Source organism: Micropterus dolomieu, linkage group LG06, assembly GCF_021292245.1.
Source record: "Micropterus dolomieu isolate WLL.071019.BEF.003 ecotype Adirondacks linkage group LG06, ASM2129224v1, whole genome shotgun sequence".
NCBI lineage: Eukaryota > Metazoa > Chordata > Actinopteri > Centrarchiformes > Centrarchidae > Micropterus > Micropterus dolomieu.
This window is the reverse complement of record NC_060155.1, coordinates 6,519,028-6,537,552: the sequence shown is the minus strand read 5'-3', so window position 1 is coordinate 6,537,552 and position 18,525 is coordinate 6,519,028. Positions and strand designations below refer to the sequence as shown.

Below are 18,525 nucleotides of genomic sequence, written 5' to 3'. Positions count from 1 at the left end.
AAACGTAGTAAACAAGTAAAGAAACAGACTAAACATGTCACTAAACTGCACTAAAGTCTCTATTGAAGCAAGTAAAGGAAAATTAAGCCTGAACAAACCCGGCACATCTCACCAACTGCATCTGATGAAAGCAGCTGGTGGCTCTGTGAGTAAAATCAAATGATGAAATGTATGAATAAGGTATGAATAAGGAAAAAGGACTACACACAGCTTTCTTTATTTATTAACAGATTTCCCTTCTGTTATTTCTCCCATTGACCTTTACTATGGAGACAGTTAAAGTCACAGAGAGTCAGAGAGTCTGTCAGACTGTCTGCGAGAAACACTTTTTACATTGTTTATTGACATTTCCATTCTGTCTCATGAGAAAAATAGCCTGCACATCCAGCCAATCTGACAGATGCACCTGATGAAAGCAGCTGGCGGCCATGCAAGCAGAATCAGCTGATGAAATATATAAATGAAAATGCTGGCACAATAAAACTTTGTATTGCTTGATGGAACGCAGTGATCAATCGGTAGCGATGTGAAGTGCAAAAATAAATGTATGGAGTAGTGTAGGGCAGACCCTGAATAGTGGAATATTTGATGCTTCGATGGGCGGAGCATGATTTCACTATCAATCTCATAGTCGAGGTGTGTAGTGGCAGAAGAAGAACACACTGAAGAGAAATCTACCTCTGTATATTTAGCCTACACTGACTAATAAACAGAGACAGGTCTGAAACTTCTTAAAATTAAAGCGGAGCTACCGTGTTGTCCCCCATAAATTAAATGTATAGCAAATAGTTATTAATATAGTCTGTCTGGGTGCCCCAGTAGCCTACTAGTTAACTACACACACCACATAACAGCAACGACCACTGTGTGATTCTTGGCCAGGAGACCTTTGCCCCCCCCACCTCTCCATGTTTCTTGTCTGGCTGTCAAAAAAGACAAAATGCCAACTGAACAATTAATCTACCCATGTCTCTCTCTCTCTCTCTCTCTCTCTCTCTCTCTCTCTCTCTCTCTCAAACTTCCTGTGGAAGTTTCTTGAGCTGCAGTATAAAGGCGGAAGGAAGGTCACTCCCTCATATGTGACAAAATGGAACTGTTTTCATTAATCTGTGCTATTTGTCTGCTGTCTTCCTGTCAAATGCAAGGTAAAGACAGATTTTTTAAATAATATTTCTTAGTTAGTTAGTTAGTTTCCTAGTTGTTGTTTTTTTTATTATTTTTTAATGTATATATTTGCAATAATTCACCTCTGTAATACAGCACTTTCCACATGACTGGTGAAGAACCAGGCGAAGAGACCATGCCTCCTCCTTCCACCACGGGGGCTAAACAGTACACAGCTATTGTACTGAAGTAAATATACAATACTAAGTGATATTGTAATGCAGAAAGAGAGGATTTCACGTAGCCCATATGTGTGTCTTCTAGTCTAGGGTGCAAGAACTGAGGCAATTTTACAGAGAAGTCTTTTTCCACATAAAAACTCAACAGCGAGCAGAAAAAAGTGTGTTATATTTAGAAGGATCTATTTGCAGAGATGCAATATAATAGACATAACTATGTTTTCAGTGGTGTATAAATTACTTACATAATGAACTGTTATGTTTATATTACCTTAGAATGAGCCATTTCTATTTACATACACCTTGAGTCCTCTTACATGCACATCGCCATGTTGCGCAGCCATGTTTCTACAGTAGCCAAACGGAAAAACTGCTCTACAGAGTGCATTTTGTCACTACATTTAATACACACAAGAGGAAGAAGTAGTATGAATAGCAGTAGTAGTCATCTGGTTTATCAGAAATAAGAAAATAAGTGAAATTTGGACAAATAGAGGACTACATGTATTATTTAATACAAGAGCCGACAGACTGTGTCGGCCACCGTAGCTTCTCCTTTTTTGTCCTAAAATTTTTATTGCAAAAAGAGATGATGGGACATAAAGAAGTATACAAATATATAGGAAAACAAAAATAAACATTACCAGGTGCGGTCTAGATTAAAAAAAAATTTCAAAGAGGACCGTGTTGAGTTTTTGCACCGTTTTGTTGTCGTATTGAGAAATTAAATGGATATAAGATATCATAGATTTCTGAATGTTGTATTTATGCGCTGATAATACTAATCCAACAAATCTTTGAAGTAGTGTCCATGTTGATTCCACACAAAGCTGAAAGAATTCGGGAAATGGGACCATCCAAGGAACATGTGAATTTACCACAAGCCATTGATTCCTCACCACTAGATGCCACTAAAACTTGCACACCGAATCTTTACCCACCGTTAGCTTACTTACTGTGTTTGCATTGTGCATTTTAAAGCAACATTATGTATGTATGTATGTTTTTATCTTAAAATAACATTTTACAACAACAAACGAAACTAGACAAAAACATGTGGGATAATGGTGCCAACCAAACCAACAAAGGCAGCTGCTGTGCCGTTGTTTTGTCTGGCGTCAAGTTGCACTTAAGTTTTCAGTAGCGGAGCATTTTGCCTACATGTTGTTAACATGTTGATAATTTGTCATTTTGTGTGCTTCAACTACAGATAACAGCTCTCTATGAGCCTGTTCCGCCCTCTGCAGGCTAACGTTACATATCCACATGGAGCATTTCAGAAAAGTTGCAATTCACAAACCTCACCTCTAGATGCCACTAAATCTTACACACTGAACCTTTAAAACTTTCCCCTCATGCACACTTCTTGATCGCAAATGGAGCTGAGGTTGAAACCTGGATAACAGTTGTGTGGTTGGGAGGAAGGGGGGTTCCCCAGTTTTTAAGAAGAGACAGAATGAAAAGACATTGTTAAAAAGAAATAGAACAACTTTGAGTAACATCTTCCTCTCATTGGGTTGAGTTTGATTATTAAACTCTTCTATGCTAAAGAAAGATGTGCCATGAGACAAAGCCATTTCAATAAAAATAAAAACATTTTGCCAACCCTTAATAAACCTTGAGTTGCTGAAGATACTTCATAATATTGAACTAATGGTCCAATGTGTTCGAAATGTAGTAGGAATGGAGATTTAGGTTTTAGCTAAAAAAATAAAATAAAATAATAGTTTGTCTACTGTTTTTACAGGCTCCAGTGCTGTGACTCCTGTGTTTGTGCAGAAGGGAAAGGATGTTCTTCTGAACATCATGACACCTGATGTTCCAGAGAACTTTTTTATTCTTTCATGGAAATTCAATGCAAATCTTGTTTTAGTAACATATTTACCTGATAAAGAACCAACAGTCTCTAATAATTACACTGGAAGGATTGAGACTGATGTGAAAAAATACTCACTGAAATTAAACAATCTACAAGAGGCAGACAGTGGAGTTTATACTGCACGAGTGACAGGGTCTGAAGAAGAACGAATACTAGCTGAATACAACGTCAGAGTTCAAGGTAGGTTTGTTAACATTTCAGACACTGACAGAGAGAATCTGCTGCCATGTTTCTAAAACATTTCACCCAAACGTTCCCTCCTCAGGTCCAGTGTCTCCAGTTGAACTGTCAGTGGACTCCAGTGTGTCCAGCAGCTCAGACTCCTGTAACCTCACTGTGACCTGCAGAACACAGGACTCTCACATCAGCAGCACTTTCACATGTGACACCCAAACCTGCAGTCCGGAGGGAGGAGAGCGGTCAGAGGTCACAACCTCTGCTGCTTCTCTACATGTCTACCTGCTGAATGACTCAATCATCTGTAACCATAGCAACCAGGTCAGCTGGACCGAGGACATTAAAAAGGCAGAACATTTCTGCCCCCAACTTGCTGGTAAGACAAATGTCAACTTGCTGATAATAATGCATAGTTTAGATGAATATAGTTAAAATACATGTATTTTTCAGTGTTATAATATTTGAGCATTTGTCAAGGAAGAGTTGTCCTGGTGGCAGAAATTTTGTCCTCATTGGTTGTGGACTACAGTTCTGAAGCTTTGAGTTTGGCATTGTGGCCATCAGCATCTTGGTTTTTTGGAACCAGATGTGACCATCTAAAGCATGCCCTGCCTTCTTGTCTATTTTCCTCTAAATTGTGTCATAATTTACAAAATAAACATACTGTATTGAAGAAGACTTGAAACTAGCAATTGAGACCATAAACTCATTAGAAAAGTTTTTAATTAGGTAATAAATATTTTGATGTCGACTTCTGTACAATCGTACTTCTTTCTTCAACCAGTGGAGTTGCTCCCTGCTGGTCATTAGAAATAATGCAAGTTTAAGGCACAAAATAAATTTATGCCATGCCTCCGGAAGTTTCCAAGTGACAGCATGTAAAGGTTAAAAAGAGCAGGAGACCTAAAAATCAACTTTGATGAGCACATCAATTCATAGCCTTTAGATGAACCCATCCATGCTTACAGCAGATAGGAAAGAAAAATAAGATTTGAACCAATTAAAAACAGAGTTATGAGTTAAATTTCTTAATACAAATCAGGTCTATAACCAAGACATTTGCATAATTAAAACTGCACTCATAAAAGCACAGGTTGGCAAGACTTGATGCTATAGTAGCACTATCTCAATTATGTTGCATGACTTAAACCAGGTGTCATTTTCTAATCTGGCTTTTGTTTTTCTTTACAGATCCATATGAAAAACGCATTACTGTCCCAGTGCTCATTGTTGTCATCACAGTTTTTTTCATAACAATGCTTACTGTTCTTGCTGTAGTGTACTGTCGTCGAAAGAGACGAAAATGTAAGTTCAAGTGTGCATTTTAATAGTAAAGTAAAATCTGCAAAATTCTATTTGTTTACCAACAACTGTGCATTACTGTGGCCAATTTTGTGTCAAACCTCTCCAGTACACGCAGAGCTAATCTGACCAGTGATTGCTCAGCTAACTGAGCTAATAAGCTAGGCAGCTGTTAACTAACTTCAGCAACAAGTAAAGCTATCTGTCCATCAGGAATATTTTGCCATTAAATATGATCCAGTTTCACGTTTTTGTGCAGTAATCAGTGTCCCAGAAACACTACTCTTCAGCAGCATTATATTGAGAAATCTTTTCATTAAGTGCAGAATAAGTCGTCAATATAATCAAGAATACCTCCAAAACACATTTTTTGTCATTGATGGGCCAGATACTTTAAACATAGATTTTGATTTCAGGGAATGGAAGATTTTGTATATTTCTCTAAAAACACACTGAGCAGACAACGCACCATTGATACTTTTGTCTTCATTTGCCTATTTGGCATTGCAAAACGTAACTAAAATTATGTTACTGATTACTATTTTTTAACATGTAATTAGTAATTGTACCAGATTACATTTTTAACTAGGTATTACTACTAGTGAGATGCTTCACTCACAGAGCGTTTAACACACAGGATGAAAAGAGATGCTGCAGCAATGTGCAGAATGATAAATATATGGTGGTTTTTGAAATTTAAACCATGTAAACCTGTTCTGGTACAAGAATCTGAAAATGAGCATGGTATGATCTCTTTAAATCTCCATATGTAGATTAGTTTACATGTCATTGTTGCATCTGTCAAATTAGGATAGATTTTTCATTGCAGAATGTAGCATTCCAAAGAAATAGAAAAAAGTTAAGAAATAGAAAAGGTAAAGCTCTCAAAATGAAATGTAAATTAAAGCAAACACTAATTTTTTATTACTGACCTGCAGATGAAAGAGAGAACAGAGAAAATACAGTCTATGCAACTCCTCAGGTAAGTGTCAAGTTTTTTTTTTACATTCCCAAATTTGCCAGACAAACCAAGGAATTTCAGATTTTGAGCAATTTAAAAATTGTCATCAGATTTGGGGAAAATAAAGAAATGAGCCAACCTCACTTCTATTGGCTGTCCCTTTGCACCCATCACTACACATTTTCCTGATAAGGTAGTCTATTTACTGTACATGCATCAGCATCAATCTGCTGTTCCAGGTCCTGCTGCTTGCCACATGCCCGTCACTGGTTGTGCTGCTTATGCTGAAATGTGAAACTTTGGACCTGATGAATTTCCTGATGCACCACGATGCTGTGCATTTGTCTATGCTGTGTATGTGTTGTTCGCTTTAAAAGGTTTTTACATTATGTTTATACATTGTTAGAAACAAAAAGTACCTTTAATGGCTTTTGTCTTTAATGAGATAGTACATGGAGAGGGACAGGAAATGTGGGAGAGAGAGAGGGAGCGACATGCAGCAAAGGGCTGCAAGTCAGACTCAAACCCAGGCCGCTGCAACAAGGACTGAGCCTTAGTACATGGGGGGCATGCTCTACCTACTGACCTCAACATGACCCCACAAAAAATAAATTTTTTAGGAGATGTGATTGCAAAAAAACAATTTTCCAAAAGCCTCTTCACAAATCCATCAATATCACATACTCATGTCTAAAACGAAAATACTTAAACAATGTTATTTACATTAGGCCATGTATTTTCTTCTCCCTGTAATACACCAGGTAACCTAGGCTACAGCTGACTTCATACTGAGCCAAAGGTTTTACACTTCTGCATTTTCTTACACAGTGAATATTGAGAGTACTGTGAACAAAGGACTCTCAAGTGAAATCTGCCCTTGATGTTTGTGATAGTTGTGTAAACAGTAAGTACAGTAAAATTGTAGCTTTCACTGTATTTTTCTGTGCATGTGTTGTCAAAGTGGTGTAGACACTTTCTTTATGTGCTTCTGTTTAAGCTGCAGTGTGTTGTGCTCTCGTAGCTAAGAGTTTTGTTTGAGGCATTAAACTAAAACATTTTCTTTAGACACAGTGAAACCATCTCCAACCATCCTCATTCTGCTCTTGATGAAAAACACCTAAATATTTGTTTTATAGCCATTTTATGCATCTTAGGTTTTTTGTAGTGAATGGTAAAATAGTTTGTAGTTTATGAAGGATATATATGACCTGCTGTTAAGTGTAGTGAGACTACTTCAAATGTTAATAGTGTATAATAGCACAATTAGAAATAAAGTGTAAAGTAAAAACAACCTCTGCTCAAAATATGTGATTTATTTCCCAGGTTGAATCTACAACCCATCCTCTGAATCAGATCCCAACAGATGCTTCAGGTCTTTCTCCAACCACCACCTACAGCTCGGTAGGGCTTCACACTGGACCTGTGGGATCACCTGAGAGAGGCAGGACTCTGCCAGAGAGCCTGTATGCTCATGTAGAAAGGGCCAGATCCTGAAACAGTCAAACTTCAGTCCAAACCATAGACTGTGGTCCAAACACACTCTCACACATACATGCATGTTAGTGCACACTGTACTAGCAAGGTACACCTAGCTTGTAGCCTTGGTTTCCTGTTCTTGGCTGACAGGAGTGGCACCCTGTGTGGTCTTCTGCTGCGGAAACCCATCTGCTTCAAGGTTCGACGTGTTGTGCGTTCAGAGTTGGCATTCTGCATACCTTGGTTATAACAAGTGGTTATTTGACTATTTGCCTTACTGTCATCTCGAACCAGTCTGCCCATTCACCTCTGACCTCTGACATCAACATGGTATTTTCATCCACACAACTGGATATTTTTTATTTTTTGGATCATTCTATGTAAACCCTAGAGATGGTTGTGTGTGAAAATCCCAGTAGATCATCAGTTTCTGAAATACTCAGACCATGCCACGTTCAGAGTCACTTAAATTCCCTTTCTTCCCCATTCTGATGCTCGGGTTTGAACTTCATCAAGTTGCCATGACCACGTCTACATGCCTAAATGCATTGAGTTGCTGCCATGTGATTGGTTGATTAGCTATTTGTGTAAACAATTGAATAGGTGTACCTGATAAAGTGGCCGGTGAGTGTATAAGGACAGTTGTGTACATGTGCATTTTTTATGATTACATTAAGGGCGTACTCACATTAGGCCCAGTTGACTTGTATCGTGCTCAAGCATGATTTCCCCATGACCCCACTCCCCTTTTGGCCTGCAGTCACACTGTGCGTAACGATCCGAGTGGGAGCATGTTTACGTCATCACTGGGTCAGTGTTTTCTATACATTTATATGTTTGCGGCGGCCCGCCACAGTATCAACGCTGACCGCCACATATAGATACAGGATTTCTTTTACGGGCAAGGCATGGAGCGATCACAATGGGCCAACGAACCAGACTTTGGGGGTAAAATGTGCTCAGGCATAGTACGGATCGCCTAGTGTGAGTACACCCCAAAATCAAAAACTATCAACAAACAACTTTGCTAACACAGGCAAACATCAAGCAAGAGCAGCAACACAAGACACAGCAAGCCAGCTAATAAGCTATTACTGACTAGTCCAACAGAAAAAAGCTTGGCATCTGTACTTCATCCTTTTAGCTTTTAGCTCACGCCAACAGTAAAAGTCAGTCTGATATTCACTCTTGTCCAGTTGCTTGATTTGTCTCACTGTTTATCTCTTCCTCGCTTGCTCTGACAACAACTCTCTTTGCAGCCTCGCAGTATGATATCCACACTGAGAATAGAGAGATAGCTTCTTCCAAAGAAATTACATTGTACATATATTTCTTCTTCTTATAGCTGGCTTGCTGAAGTACAAAAATGCTAAGTTAGCTCTCCTAGCAAAATGTTGTGGTCTACTGGCGCACTGCTAATGCATAATTGTAGTACGCGTAATTGAAGTGAATAGATTCGCCCTTTGTCACCGATACCCGATATAGCTATATGGGTCAATTGGACAATATCTGATTTCAATATCAGATCGTTGCATCCCTATTTGGCATGTCATACTATTTTTGAATTGTGTTATTTTTAAAAACTGTGTTGAAAATGTTTTAAAGAGGTGGTATTATGTTTTTAGGTTTTTTCCCTCTCCTTTATTGAGTTATATATCTTTTTTGTGCATGTAACAGGTTTGCAAAGTGAAAAAGCCCGAAGTCCAGCCCAAAGGGAGTTCCCATCACCCACACTGCTCTGAACCGCTTGAAAACAGCTCGTTTGTAGTCCAGCCCTTCACTTCCTTTACTTGTGACATCACAATGAAAACGCGTCATAAAGTGGGGTCAGGCACGCCCTCAAACCAAGCTAGTCTGAGCGGAGGCCCTTTGGCTCGACTCGCCTTTGTTTGGGTTTCCATTGTAGAAATGTTGCACCTGTACCGGCTTCCAGGTACTTTTTTTCCATCACCTCACCTCCGTCGAGGTTCCAAGCGAGCTGAGAGATACTAAAATGTAACGTGAAAAAATACAGACTGCTGATGAGGTGAGAAATCAGCTGTGTAGATTTCGAATGTTGACAGTTTTACAAGAAGTGACAGTGGAACAAAAATGTGCTTGAATATTGTCGGAGTTGAGGAGCTCCGCAAGTGGCTGCGAGGGAAGCCTGTACCAACCCGCGGGAGGAGCGTGTGAGGCCGGCCAGCCGCCCGCTCACAGAGCCCTCTGCTCCCGCCGTCACACAGACCGCTGCAGCAACAACGGCAGAGGAAAACACAGCTGGAAGGTTTTCATACCGCTTATCTGTCTTTACATTCTGAGGAATGTTGAAACGTTTTAACTTAAAAAAGAGAAGGCTGTGTGGATCGCTGGTGTGTGTGTGTGTGTCGCATTGAACATTACGTCGCGGCAGTTGTGTGTGGCGTCACTATGGCAACGAGCTACGTACTATCTGCGGGTACTATCTGCAATACAAAAAGGAGCAGGGCCGAGTAGAGTCGAGTCTATCGATTTGCGCTATGGTAGCATTTTTCGGCAAGGCAGCATAGATCATCAGAACACAGTTCAAAGTTTAGTCCTGATTGTAAGATGTGGAACAATGATGTTGTGTGGTTGTGGACTTGTGAGTAACTTATACCAAATGCTAGGTTACGGTCGCAGTCTGAAGCGGCTTTGATTTGGATCACACTACCTTGTTTCTTACGACCCGCCCTTCTCTGCTTCTGATTGGCTAGTAGTCCTTACATGAGAACTGCGCATGTGCAACACCCAAAAAAGATTTTGTACAAGTAAGATGCATCACTCTGTAGCTCAAGAGCAGAGTGTACAACACACAGGGTGAAAGGAGGAGCTGCAGCAATGTGCAGTATGAGAAAAATATGTTGTTTTTTGAAAATTACAACCCCTAATTATGATTTTGAACCTGAAAATGAGCATAATACCACCTCTTTAAGTGTGCACATTTGTATATGTTTTGTGATTAATATTGTTATAGTGTTAGCAAGTCTGGGTAATACTTAATGCTGTCCGTGTATCAGTGCATTTTACAGTGTAATAATAGCCAAAACATATTTTGAGAGATGAAAGTATTTACAAAAATATTTTGAATTTGGGATTTTATTGTGAACACGTTATGAGCATGTGAATATGTAAATAAATAATTTTGGAGATTTCAGCAACGACAGACCACGTCTATCTGTCTCACATTCTTTCCATTATTTCAGGATAAAGAAAACTGTTTATAGCATATAACAATAGCAACAATAGATTCCTGGCTGAAAAAGGGGAAAAACATCAGTGGCTTTAATAAGACCTTTTACTGTATTGATGATTTATTGATGCTTGTATGTTGTTCCTCAAATGCTAGTCACTTTGAATAAAAGTAAATGTACACAGATGAGCTACTTTTAACACTAAGGTGGGGCTTTTTCTCTTACTTCTCAAGTTCTGCTCAGGAACCATATACAATCTCATGTATGTCTTACTCTGATCAAAAGAAGAGATCTCTCAACTATCTTAAATAAGTCTAATTTAAGGTCACTAGGTCACTATCTAACTGATCTGTGGCCCCATCCACACTACTACATTTTAGTTTACAAACGGTACAGTAGACTACAAGTGTAGGCAGATAGGCCTAAGTGTTATTTGCATGGTACAGAATATTATAATAAAAATACCAAAACTAAAACTCTGTTAGTAGCATCGTGTTTCTGCTTTGCATGACTTATAAGACCCAATCAGAGAGTGTGAGCGGCTGCGTCATCGTTTCTAAAGTCCTCCGTTTTGGCCCGTCTTCGCTAAAACGCGCTCCGGAGTTTTGAAACGCAAAACGGGGTCGGCAGCGTGTCCAAACTCCTCCATTTTAGGTCTTCGTTTTCCCCGTTTTAGTCTGGATAGGAGGTGCAAACGTAGCAAAAGGTCTCCGTTTGAAAACGAAAAGGCAGTAGTGTGGATGGGGCCTGTGTCTCTTACTCTGATCAAAAGACAAGATCTTTAAATTATCGGAAATAAGTCTGAACTGAGAATGTATGAATCTCCAGAATGTGGATCAGAAAAAGGTTCAAAGATACTGTATGTCTCAGTTTTGTCTTAGTGACCTTAGTGATATTTTTCTCAAGTCATTTACTTAAGTCAAATGTTGAGATACTTGCACTTGAGTTGTTTTTTAGGAAGCTTTATACTTTTACCCCCTTGAATTTCAAATCCTGCATTGTACTTATTGTATTTATTGCTGTTTATCTGAACCCTGTTCCAAGTCACTGAGAAGAAGGAAGATCAAATATATTTTGTCAATGAAAATACTTATGTAAAAATTTTTTTTTTATGAAAATTTTATGTTTTCCAATTTGTTAAGGTAGTCACATCCAGCATAACTTTGACAAGATGTTCAGAGATGAATTCATTAAGGACTGAATGCACGCAAGAACTGAGAAACAACAATGCCATCCAGAATGAGCACTTTTACTTTTGATACTTAAGTACATTCACTGTGGAATACATTTATACTTGAGTAGAATTTTGAGGACTTTATTTGTGGATATAATAATAGTAATATATAGTAATTCTCCTTTTCTGAATAGGAGGGGAATTGTACTCAGTAGTGATGTGCGGATCGACCCGAAAATATCGATATTTCTGATACCAGCGTTTCCTGCTTGAGGATTGATACTCATAAAGGATTAATATCTAAACTCAGTCATTTGGAGTGAGTGTGTGTTTTATCATAATTATCTTACTGTTACCAGGATGATAATTATACTCGGTTGATCGGAACTACTTGTCCTTCCGCCTGTCAAAGTCATGCTTGCGCTACGGCTCTGTGATGGAGCTTCTTTGAAGTGAGCCACTGCAGCTCTTTACATTTCCCGCGATTGAATACTGACTCTGGCTGACTGTAAAAACAGTCACGTCTGGCTGTATTTTAGCAGTGAAGGTAATAATGCTGCTGTGTGTGATGTGTGTGCAAAGACAGTGAAAGACTTTGGTAACACTGCAAACTTTGCTAAAGATCTGAGATTAAGTCTGTCACAATAACAATGATGTTATGAAGCGGCAGTTCTGAGCAGGATATTTTTATTATAATTAAAGAATATGATATATAGTTTGATGGCTTGTCATTATGCAGCTATTATTTTGAATTAGTAAGTCTACAGCCTACTCCTTATTTCTCTCATAAATACAGAAACGGGAGGGGGGAGGTTACATTATACTAGAAATAAAATATGTAAAAAGTATTGGTATCGGTATCGGTATCGGCAATACCAGCCTGGGTATTACTTGGTATTGGATCGTATAGGAATTAAATGGTATCGCACATTACTAGTACTCAGTATCAGTTGATCACTGTTATTGTAACTCAGTGGAGCAGTGGCAGTGTTGTTGTCCCTTGAATATCAGAAGCAGGGTTCAAATCTAGCTCAGGACAAGCTTCTGGTAAGTTTCTTCAAGCACTGACTTTAAGGAAATACAACCCAGCTCACTAACATCTCCCTAGTGCTCCTAACTGCTTTTTAGGAGCAATAAGCAAGGCATTACTCAACTCAAAAAGATACATTGATGAGATCTCTTCCATTTCCCCTATTGTAATCTCCATTCAATTCAGTGTGAAAACCTCAATCACGCTTTATCTCATCCTTTCTCTAAAGGGGTTTCAGGAGCAACAATTCAGAATGAAGTGATGCTCCTTCACTCTGGAACTCTCTTCCTCCTGAACTCAGGGAAGCCCAGACCCTTGGCATTTTTAAAGCTCTTCTCAAGACACACTTTTTTAAAACTTGCATTCGGTTGCTGATGTCTTTTTATGATTGTTTTAGATTATTTTTATTATTAATGTTGTTGTTGTTGTTTTTATTCACTTTTATTTGTTGTATCTTTCTGTGGATTGTGATTTCATGTACAGGGCTTTGAGAAGCTGCCTTTAAATGCGCTCTATAAAATAAAGTTTATTATTATTATTTATTATTATTATTATCATCAAAAACAATTGAGATCTTAGTGTTTTCTCAAGAGGTAAATACAAGACTATTCTAAGCAAAAGATTTTTCCTCTGGGTAGCAATGCACTTGTGTTTCACTTTGCAAGATAGAGCCCATAGTATTTTTCCCAACTCAGAAGGATATACTGACTGTAAAGGCTAAAAACAACAGTTCGGGAGATAAAACTGAAACACTTAAATTAATAAATAAAATGAAAAGGTAAATACCCTGGCTGACTCAACAAGTGGGCTTGCTAACATTGTAAATTTAGCTAGATATCTATTTCATCTTGTAGGCTGTAGCAGTTCCAAAAACTCACAAGTGGTGCACGTGCATTGATTGATGCTGTGTTAGAGGGCCCTGTTTTAACGATCTAAGCGCACACTTTGAAGCACGTGGCGCAGTTGCGTTTGGTGTCAAACTCCAAGTTTGCTAGTTTAACAGCGGAAAAAAGTGTCCGTGTGCCAGGTGCATGGTCCAAAAGGGTTGTACTTAGTCTGTAAATTTGCCATTATTTTACAGCAAGGTGAAGTTTCCCATGGGAAAGATGCTCGTTAGAGAGTTTTCTTATCAGACTGTCCTTGATAGGCCTTCATCTCAGGACAGCTGGTCCCTACTCCCTTCCTCCCTTGCACAGCTGCGTAATACCCTTACAGTATAAAGTCACCTGTTTCACTCTGCAGACTGTTTGCACTCTGTATGTTTGTCTGACCCTTTGCAAAGAATAAAACCCTTAAAAGACGCCTGGACTGGACTCTTTATTTCAGAAGACTCACTAAAGGACATATTTCAATTTCAATGCGTAATGTGCAATACGCCAATCAGAGTTTCGTCTCCGTATTCCTGTTAAAGCCAGGTGCGCTTGTACCTCGTACTGCATTATTAAAACCATCAACTGACTGATTTAATGTCAGACTCACAGCAGAGAAGGGGTTATAGAAAGAGGTGTGGACATGATATAAAAACTGTCTCTGACCATAAAGCCTAATGTTACTCTGCAGCTCTGTGGTTATCAAGTGTTGAACTTCACTGCAGACTGGAGTCTGTTAACAGCCACAGACGCCGTCTGAAAAGTCTGGACCCGGTGCTGCGCTGCTTTATGATAAACTATGATGAAATGGTCGTGGGTCACATTTATTCCCTACAGTGATTTCTTTATTTTGTGTTTTATTACCGTACAATTAACTTTCATGAATAGAGAGGCTGCAGTCAGTAATTTAAAACGTGTGTGCAATAAAGTCACAGAAAATATCAGGGCAATTTAAGCAGCAAAACAAAAAAACTGTAGTTATAAACCTGACGTTACAGAGAAAACTCTCCAGAGGACAGAGAATTCAACTTCTAGCTTCTGGAATAAATAAGTAAGTAAGACGCTCTGATGGAGCTCAGGACTGATCAGGAGGATGGCTGCTTTATTCCGAACAGTTTCACTGTATGAACCTGGACTGTGTATGAGACCTTTTGGGTGTGTAGAAGAACGCAGAACATAATTTAACATTAGATCCTGACCGATCCTGTCGGCTTGTCGGAGATTTTAATAGGCTAATCAATGAAGTGACTGCTGCATTGTTGGGGTAGTTACTCAAAAAATGTAATGGATTACATAATAGTAGTTACTACTAGCATCGCTGTCCTTTCACAAAACTAATAGGCTACAATAGCCTACTTCCACTCCTCGAAAGACATCTTTAGCAGCTCTGCCATTTCTGCATCCTCATGAACTGGCGCTAAAGTCAAAAGTGAGGTCGGAAAAGTGTTAGGCAAACATGCACGAAAAGGGACGTTTGATTTATTTTTCTCTCCTCCCCTCATGTGGATACTTGAAGAACCAGTTAATAAGTAATGCGACGGTTTTGTTATTAGTAACTGTAATGTTATCAACAATAATGTGTTACATTACTGCATTACAGACAAAAGTAATGTGATTACAGTAACGCCTTACAAAACACGTTATCCCCAACACTGCTGCTGCCACAACAATTTGCCTGAACACACCTGACCAACACAGATGTGCCATTTTCAGGCTTGATACAGTAACAGTTTAAACTCATTTATAAAGGGCCAAATCAAATAGTAAGAGAGTTAGAAAATTGCTAACCAAAAGTTTCCTCCACTGGTTAGACGTCACCTTATGAGAGTGATGCCATTTAAAAAGAGACAGTAATGTAGCTCAACAGGGTGGACAGTGGTCGCTGGGGACAAACATAAGACCTTATTTGTACAAAAGTTAACCATTTTGATAAAAACTACTTTTGATTAAATAGATTTTGTTATTAAGTTATTTTTTCAGATCTAAGTTGAATGAACACTGGGGACATTGCAAAATTCCAATGTTGGCCTACTTCTTGAATCAATGCTTAAAAAAACAAATACAACTATTATTCATCCCTCATTTAGAAGCCAATATCATTGTATTCATAATAAATAACAACTGACCTTACATGAAAAACCAAATGGAACTTGTATTTGTCCAAATTTAGACAAAATACAACATGATTTGTATGCAAAAGGCACAGCAACAAAAACTGACCCTAATAAGTGTTCTAGAAATCAAGTTTATTATTATTATTATTGAAATAATAATAATTTAATAAAAATTTAGCAAAAGACTGCCATTTCAAGCTGCTTCTTTTTAACAGTGATACTGTAAAGAGGGAGTGGTTTCAAATAGAGGATGTTTCAGTCATGGGACAATGTAGTGTAAGATCCACATTTTCTGGCAGTCAAGTAAAGGCAAAATGCGAACCGAATGATTTGTCTACCTATGTCTATGTCTCTTTCTCTTTGTCACTGTTTTCGGTAAGCTTCTTTCTACCAAAGGACCCCGCTTACCATAATATGATGACACACTTCCTGTGGAAGTTTCTTGAGCTGCAGCATAAAGGCGGAAGGCCGATCACTTCCTCATTGTGACAAAATGGGACCCATTTCGTTTCTATGTGCAATTTTTCTGCTGTCTTCCTGTCAAATGCAAGGTAAAAATATATTTTTTCTATTACTGATTCCTGTTTTGGATGGTCTCCTTTTATTTAAAAAATCAGTTTTTTGTACAATAGCACTTAAATATCAATTCAAAGACATTCAATTAATGAAACAAAATGGGGAAGAAGAAAGGATAGTCGTAACATAAAAATCACACCGCTTTCTGATATTGTTGAAGGCTATAGTATCACAGTGGGACCTGTCATATTTCTCCTTATTCTCTGTTTGTCTGCTGTAATCATTACAAATATAAGGCAAGAGCATAAACTATTTATCCTGAACACAACAACAACAAAAAGTTTTGACAAAACTTCTTAGGATAATTTCATTGTTGGCTTCGGTCTTTTCATTGGATTTGTTGACGGTAAAACAAACATAGAATATATCTGCAAGCGGCAATAATCGTGGTCCGAGTGAAAATCTTTAACTTTGTTTAGAGTTGAAGACCAGACACAGGTGACTTGAAAGATTAATATATTGGAAGATTTATTTTGACTCTAGGTCAACCTGTTTTTGAGATAATTGAGAAAACATAAACTTGATTATTGCAGCATCACCTTGAAATCAGTGAGACACCTTGATACACTCACTGACCACTTTATTAGGTACACCTGTTCAATTGCTTGTTAACACAAATAACTAATCAGTCAATCACATTGTAGCAACTCATTGTATTTTGGTATGTAAATGTGGTTTTGTTGAAGTTCAAAAGCATCAGAATGGGGAACAAAGGGGATTTAAGTGACTTTGAATGTGGCATGGTTGTTGGTGCCAGACGGTCTGGTCCGAGTATTTCAGAAACTGCTGATCTACTGGGATTTTCACGCACAGCTATCTTTAGTTTACAGAGAATGGTCCGAAAAAGAAAAAATAGTTGTGTGGATAAAAAGGCCTTATTGATGTCAGAGGTCAGAGGTGAATGGGCAGACTGGTTCGAGATGACAGAAAGGCAACAGTCACTTAAATAACCACTTGTTATAACCAAGGTATGCAGAACACCATCTCTGAATGCACAACACGCCGAACCTTGCCACTCCTGTCTGCTAAGAACAGGAAACTAGGGCTACAATTTGCACAGGCTCACCAAAACTGGACAATAGAAAATGGAAAAACGTTGCCTGGTTAACGAGTCTCGATTTCAGCTGTGACATTCAGATGATAGGGTCAGAATTTAGTGTAAACAACATGAAAGCATGGATCCATCGTGCCTTGTATCAGCGGTTCACGAGTATTGTTGCTGACCATGTCCATCCCTTTATGACCACAGTGTACCCATCTTCTGATGGCTACTTCCAGCAGGATAATGCACCATGTCACAAAGCTCAAATCATCTCAAACTGCGTATTTTTCATTGTGTTTCAGGGGTGGGTAGGATTTTGGATTTTAGCATTACTCAAGGAAGAGTTGCTCTGCTGATGGAAATGGTTGTTTAAAAACATCAAACCCACTATGGTTGAACTTAATTAATCACGTAATTAAGTTCAAAATTAGGGGTTTTTCCTCAATGCCCTTTGACACATGGGCAGATCGAGCTGGGATTTAAAGCTATGGTTGGGTGGAGGGTGGGTTCCCCTGTTTTTCAGATGAAACAGAATGAAGAGGCTCTGTAATGTTAAAAAGAAATAGAACGACTTTGATTAACATCTTACTCTCATTGGGTTTAGTTTGCTAAGGAAAGCTGTATCATGAGACAAAGCCATTACATTTTTTTTACATTTAAGCTAAAGATACTTAATAATTAAATTTTTTAAGAAAAATCTACTGAGAGTGATTTTAAATGTTTTTTGTGTTTTTACAGGCTCCAGTGCTGTGACTCCTGTGTTTGTGCAGAAAGGAAAGGATGTTCTTCTGAACGTCATGACAGCTGATGTTCCTGAAAACTTTTTTATTCTTTCATGGAGATTCAATCAAAAGGATGTTTTAGTTACATTTTTTCCTGATAAAGAACCAACAGTCTCTAATAATTACACTGGAAGGATTGAGACTGATGTGAAAAAATACTCACTGAAATTAAACAATCTACAAGAGGCAGACAGTGGAGTTTATACTGCACGAGTGACAGGGTCTGAAGAAGAACGAATACTAGCTGAATACAACGTCACAGTTCAAGGTAGGTTTGTAAACATTTCAGACACTGACAGAGAGAATCTGCTGCCATGTTTCTAAAACATTTCACCCAAACGTTCCCTCCTCAGGTCCAGTGTCTCCAGTTGAACTGTCAGTGGACTCTGTGTCCAACAGCTCAGACTCCTGTAACCTCACTGTGACCTGCAGAACACAGGACTCTCACATCAGCCGCACTTTCACATGTGACACCCAAACCTGCAGGCAGGAGGGAGGAGAGCGATCAGAGGTCACAACCTCTGCTGCTTCTCTACATGTCTACCTGCTGAATGACTCAATCATCTGTAACCATAGCAACCAGGTCAGCTGGACCGAGGACATTAAAAA

The 18,525-nt window shown here is 38.7% G+C and overlaps 2 protein-coding genes across 2 annotated transcripts in view; both read left to right on the top strand.

The window, feature by feature from the left end:
- The window catches only part of LOC123972080, a 66,541-nt gene that overhangs the window by 42,088 nt on the left and 5,928 nt on the right, over positions 1-18,525 (top strand). Inside the window, exons 5-6 of the mRNA XM_046051308.1 lie at positions 17,873-18,184; positions 18,270-18,517. Of these exons, the coding sequence (XP_045907264.1) occupies positions 17,873-18,184; positions 18,270-18,517 (560 nt within the window). The remainder of the gene's footprint in view (positions 1-17,872; positions 18,185-18,269; positions 18,518-18,525) is intronic.
- On the top strand, positions 1,071-7,338 carry LOC123972081. The gene is made up of 6 exons (XM_046051309.1): positions 1,071-1,145; positions 3,091-3,402; positions 3,488-3,775; positions 4,591-4,704; positions 5,640-5,683; positions 6,986-7,338. Exons 1-6 carry the CDS (start codon positions 1,088-1,090, stop codon positions 7,154-7,156), a joined length of 987 nt encoding a protein of 328 aa, XP_045907265.1. The 5' UTR covers positions 1,071-1,087; the 3' UTR covers positions 7,157-7,338.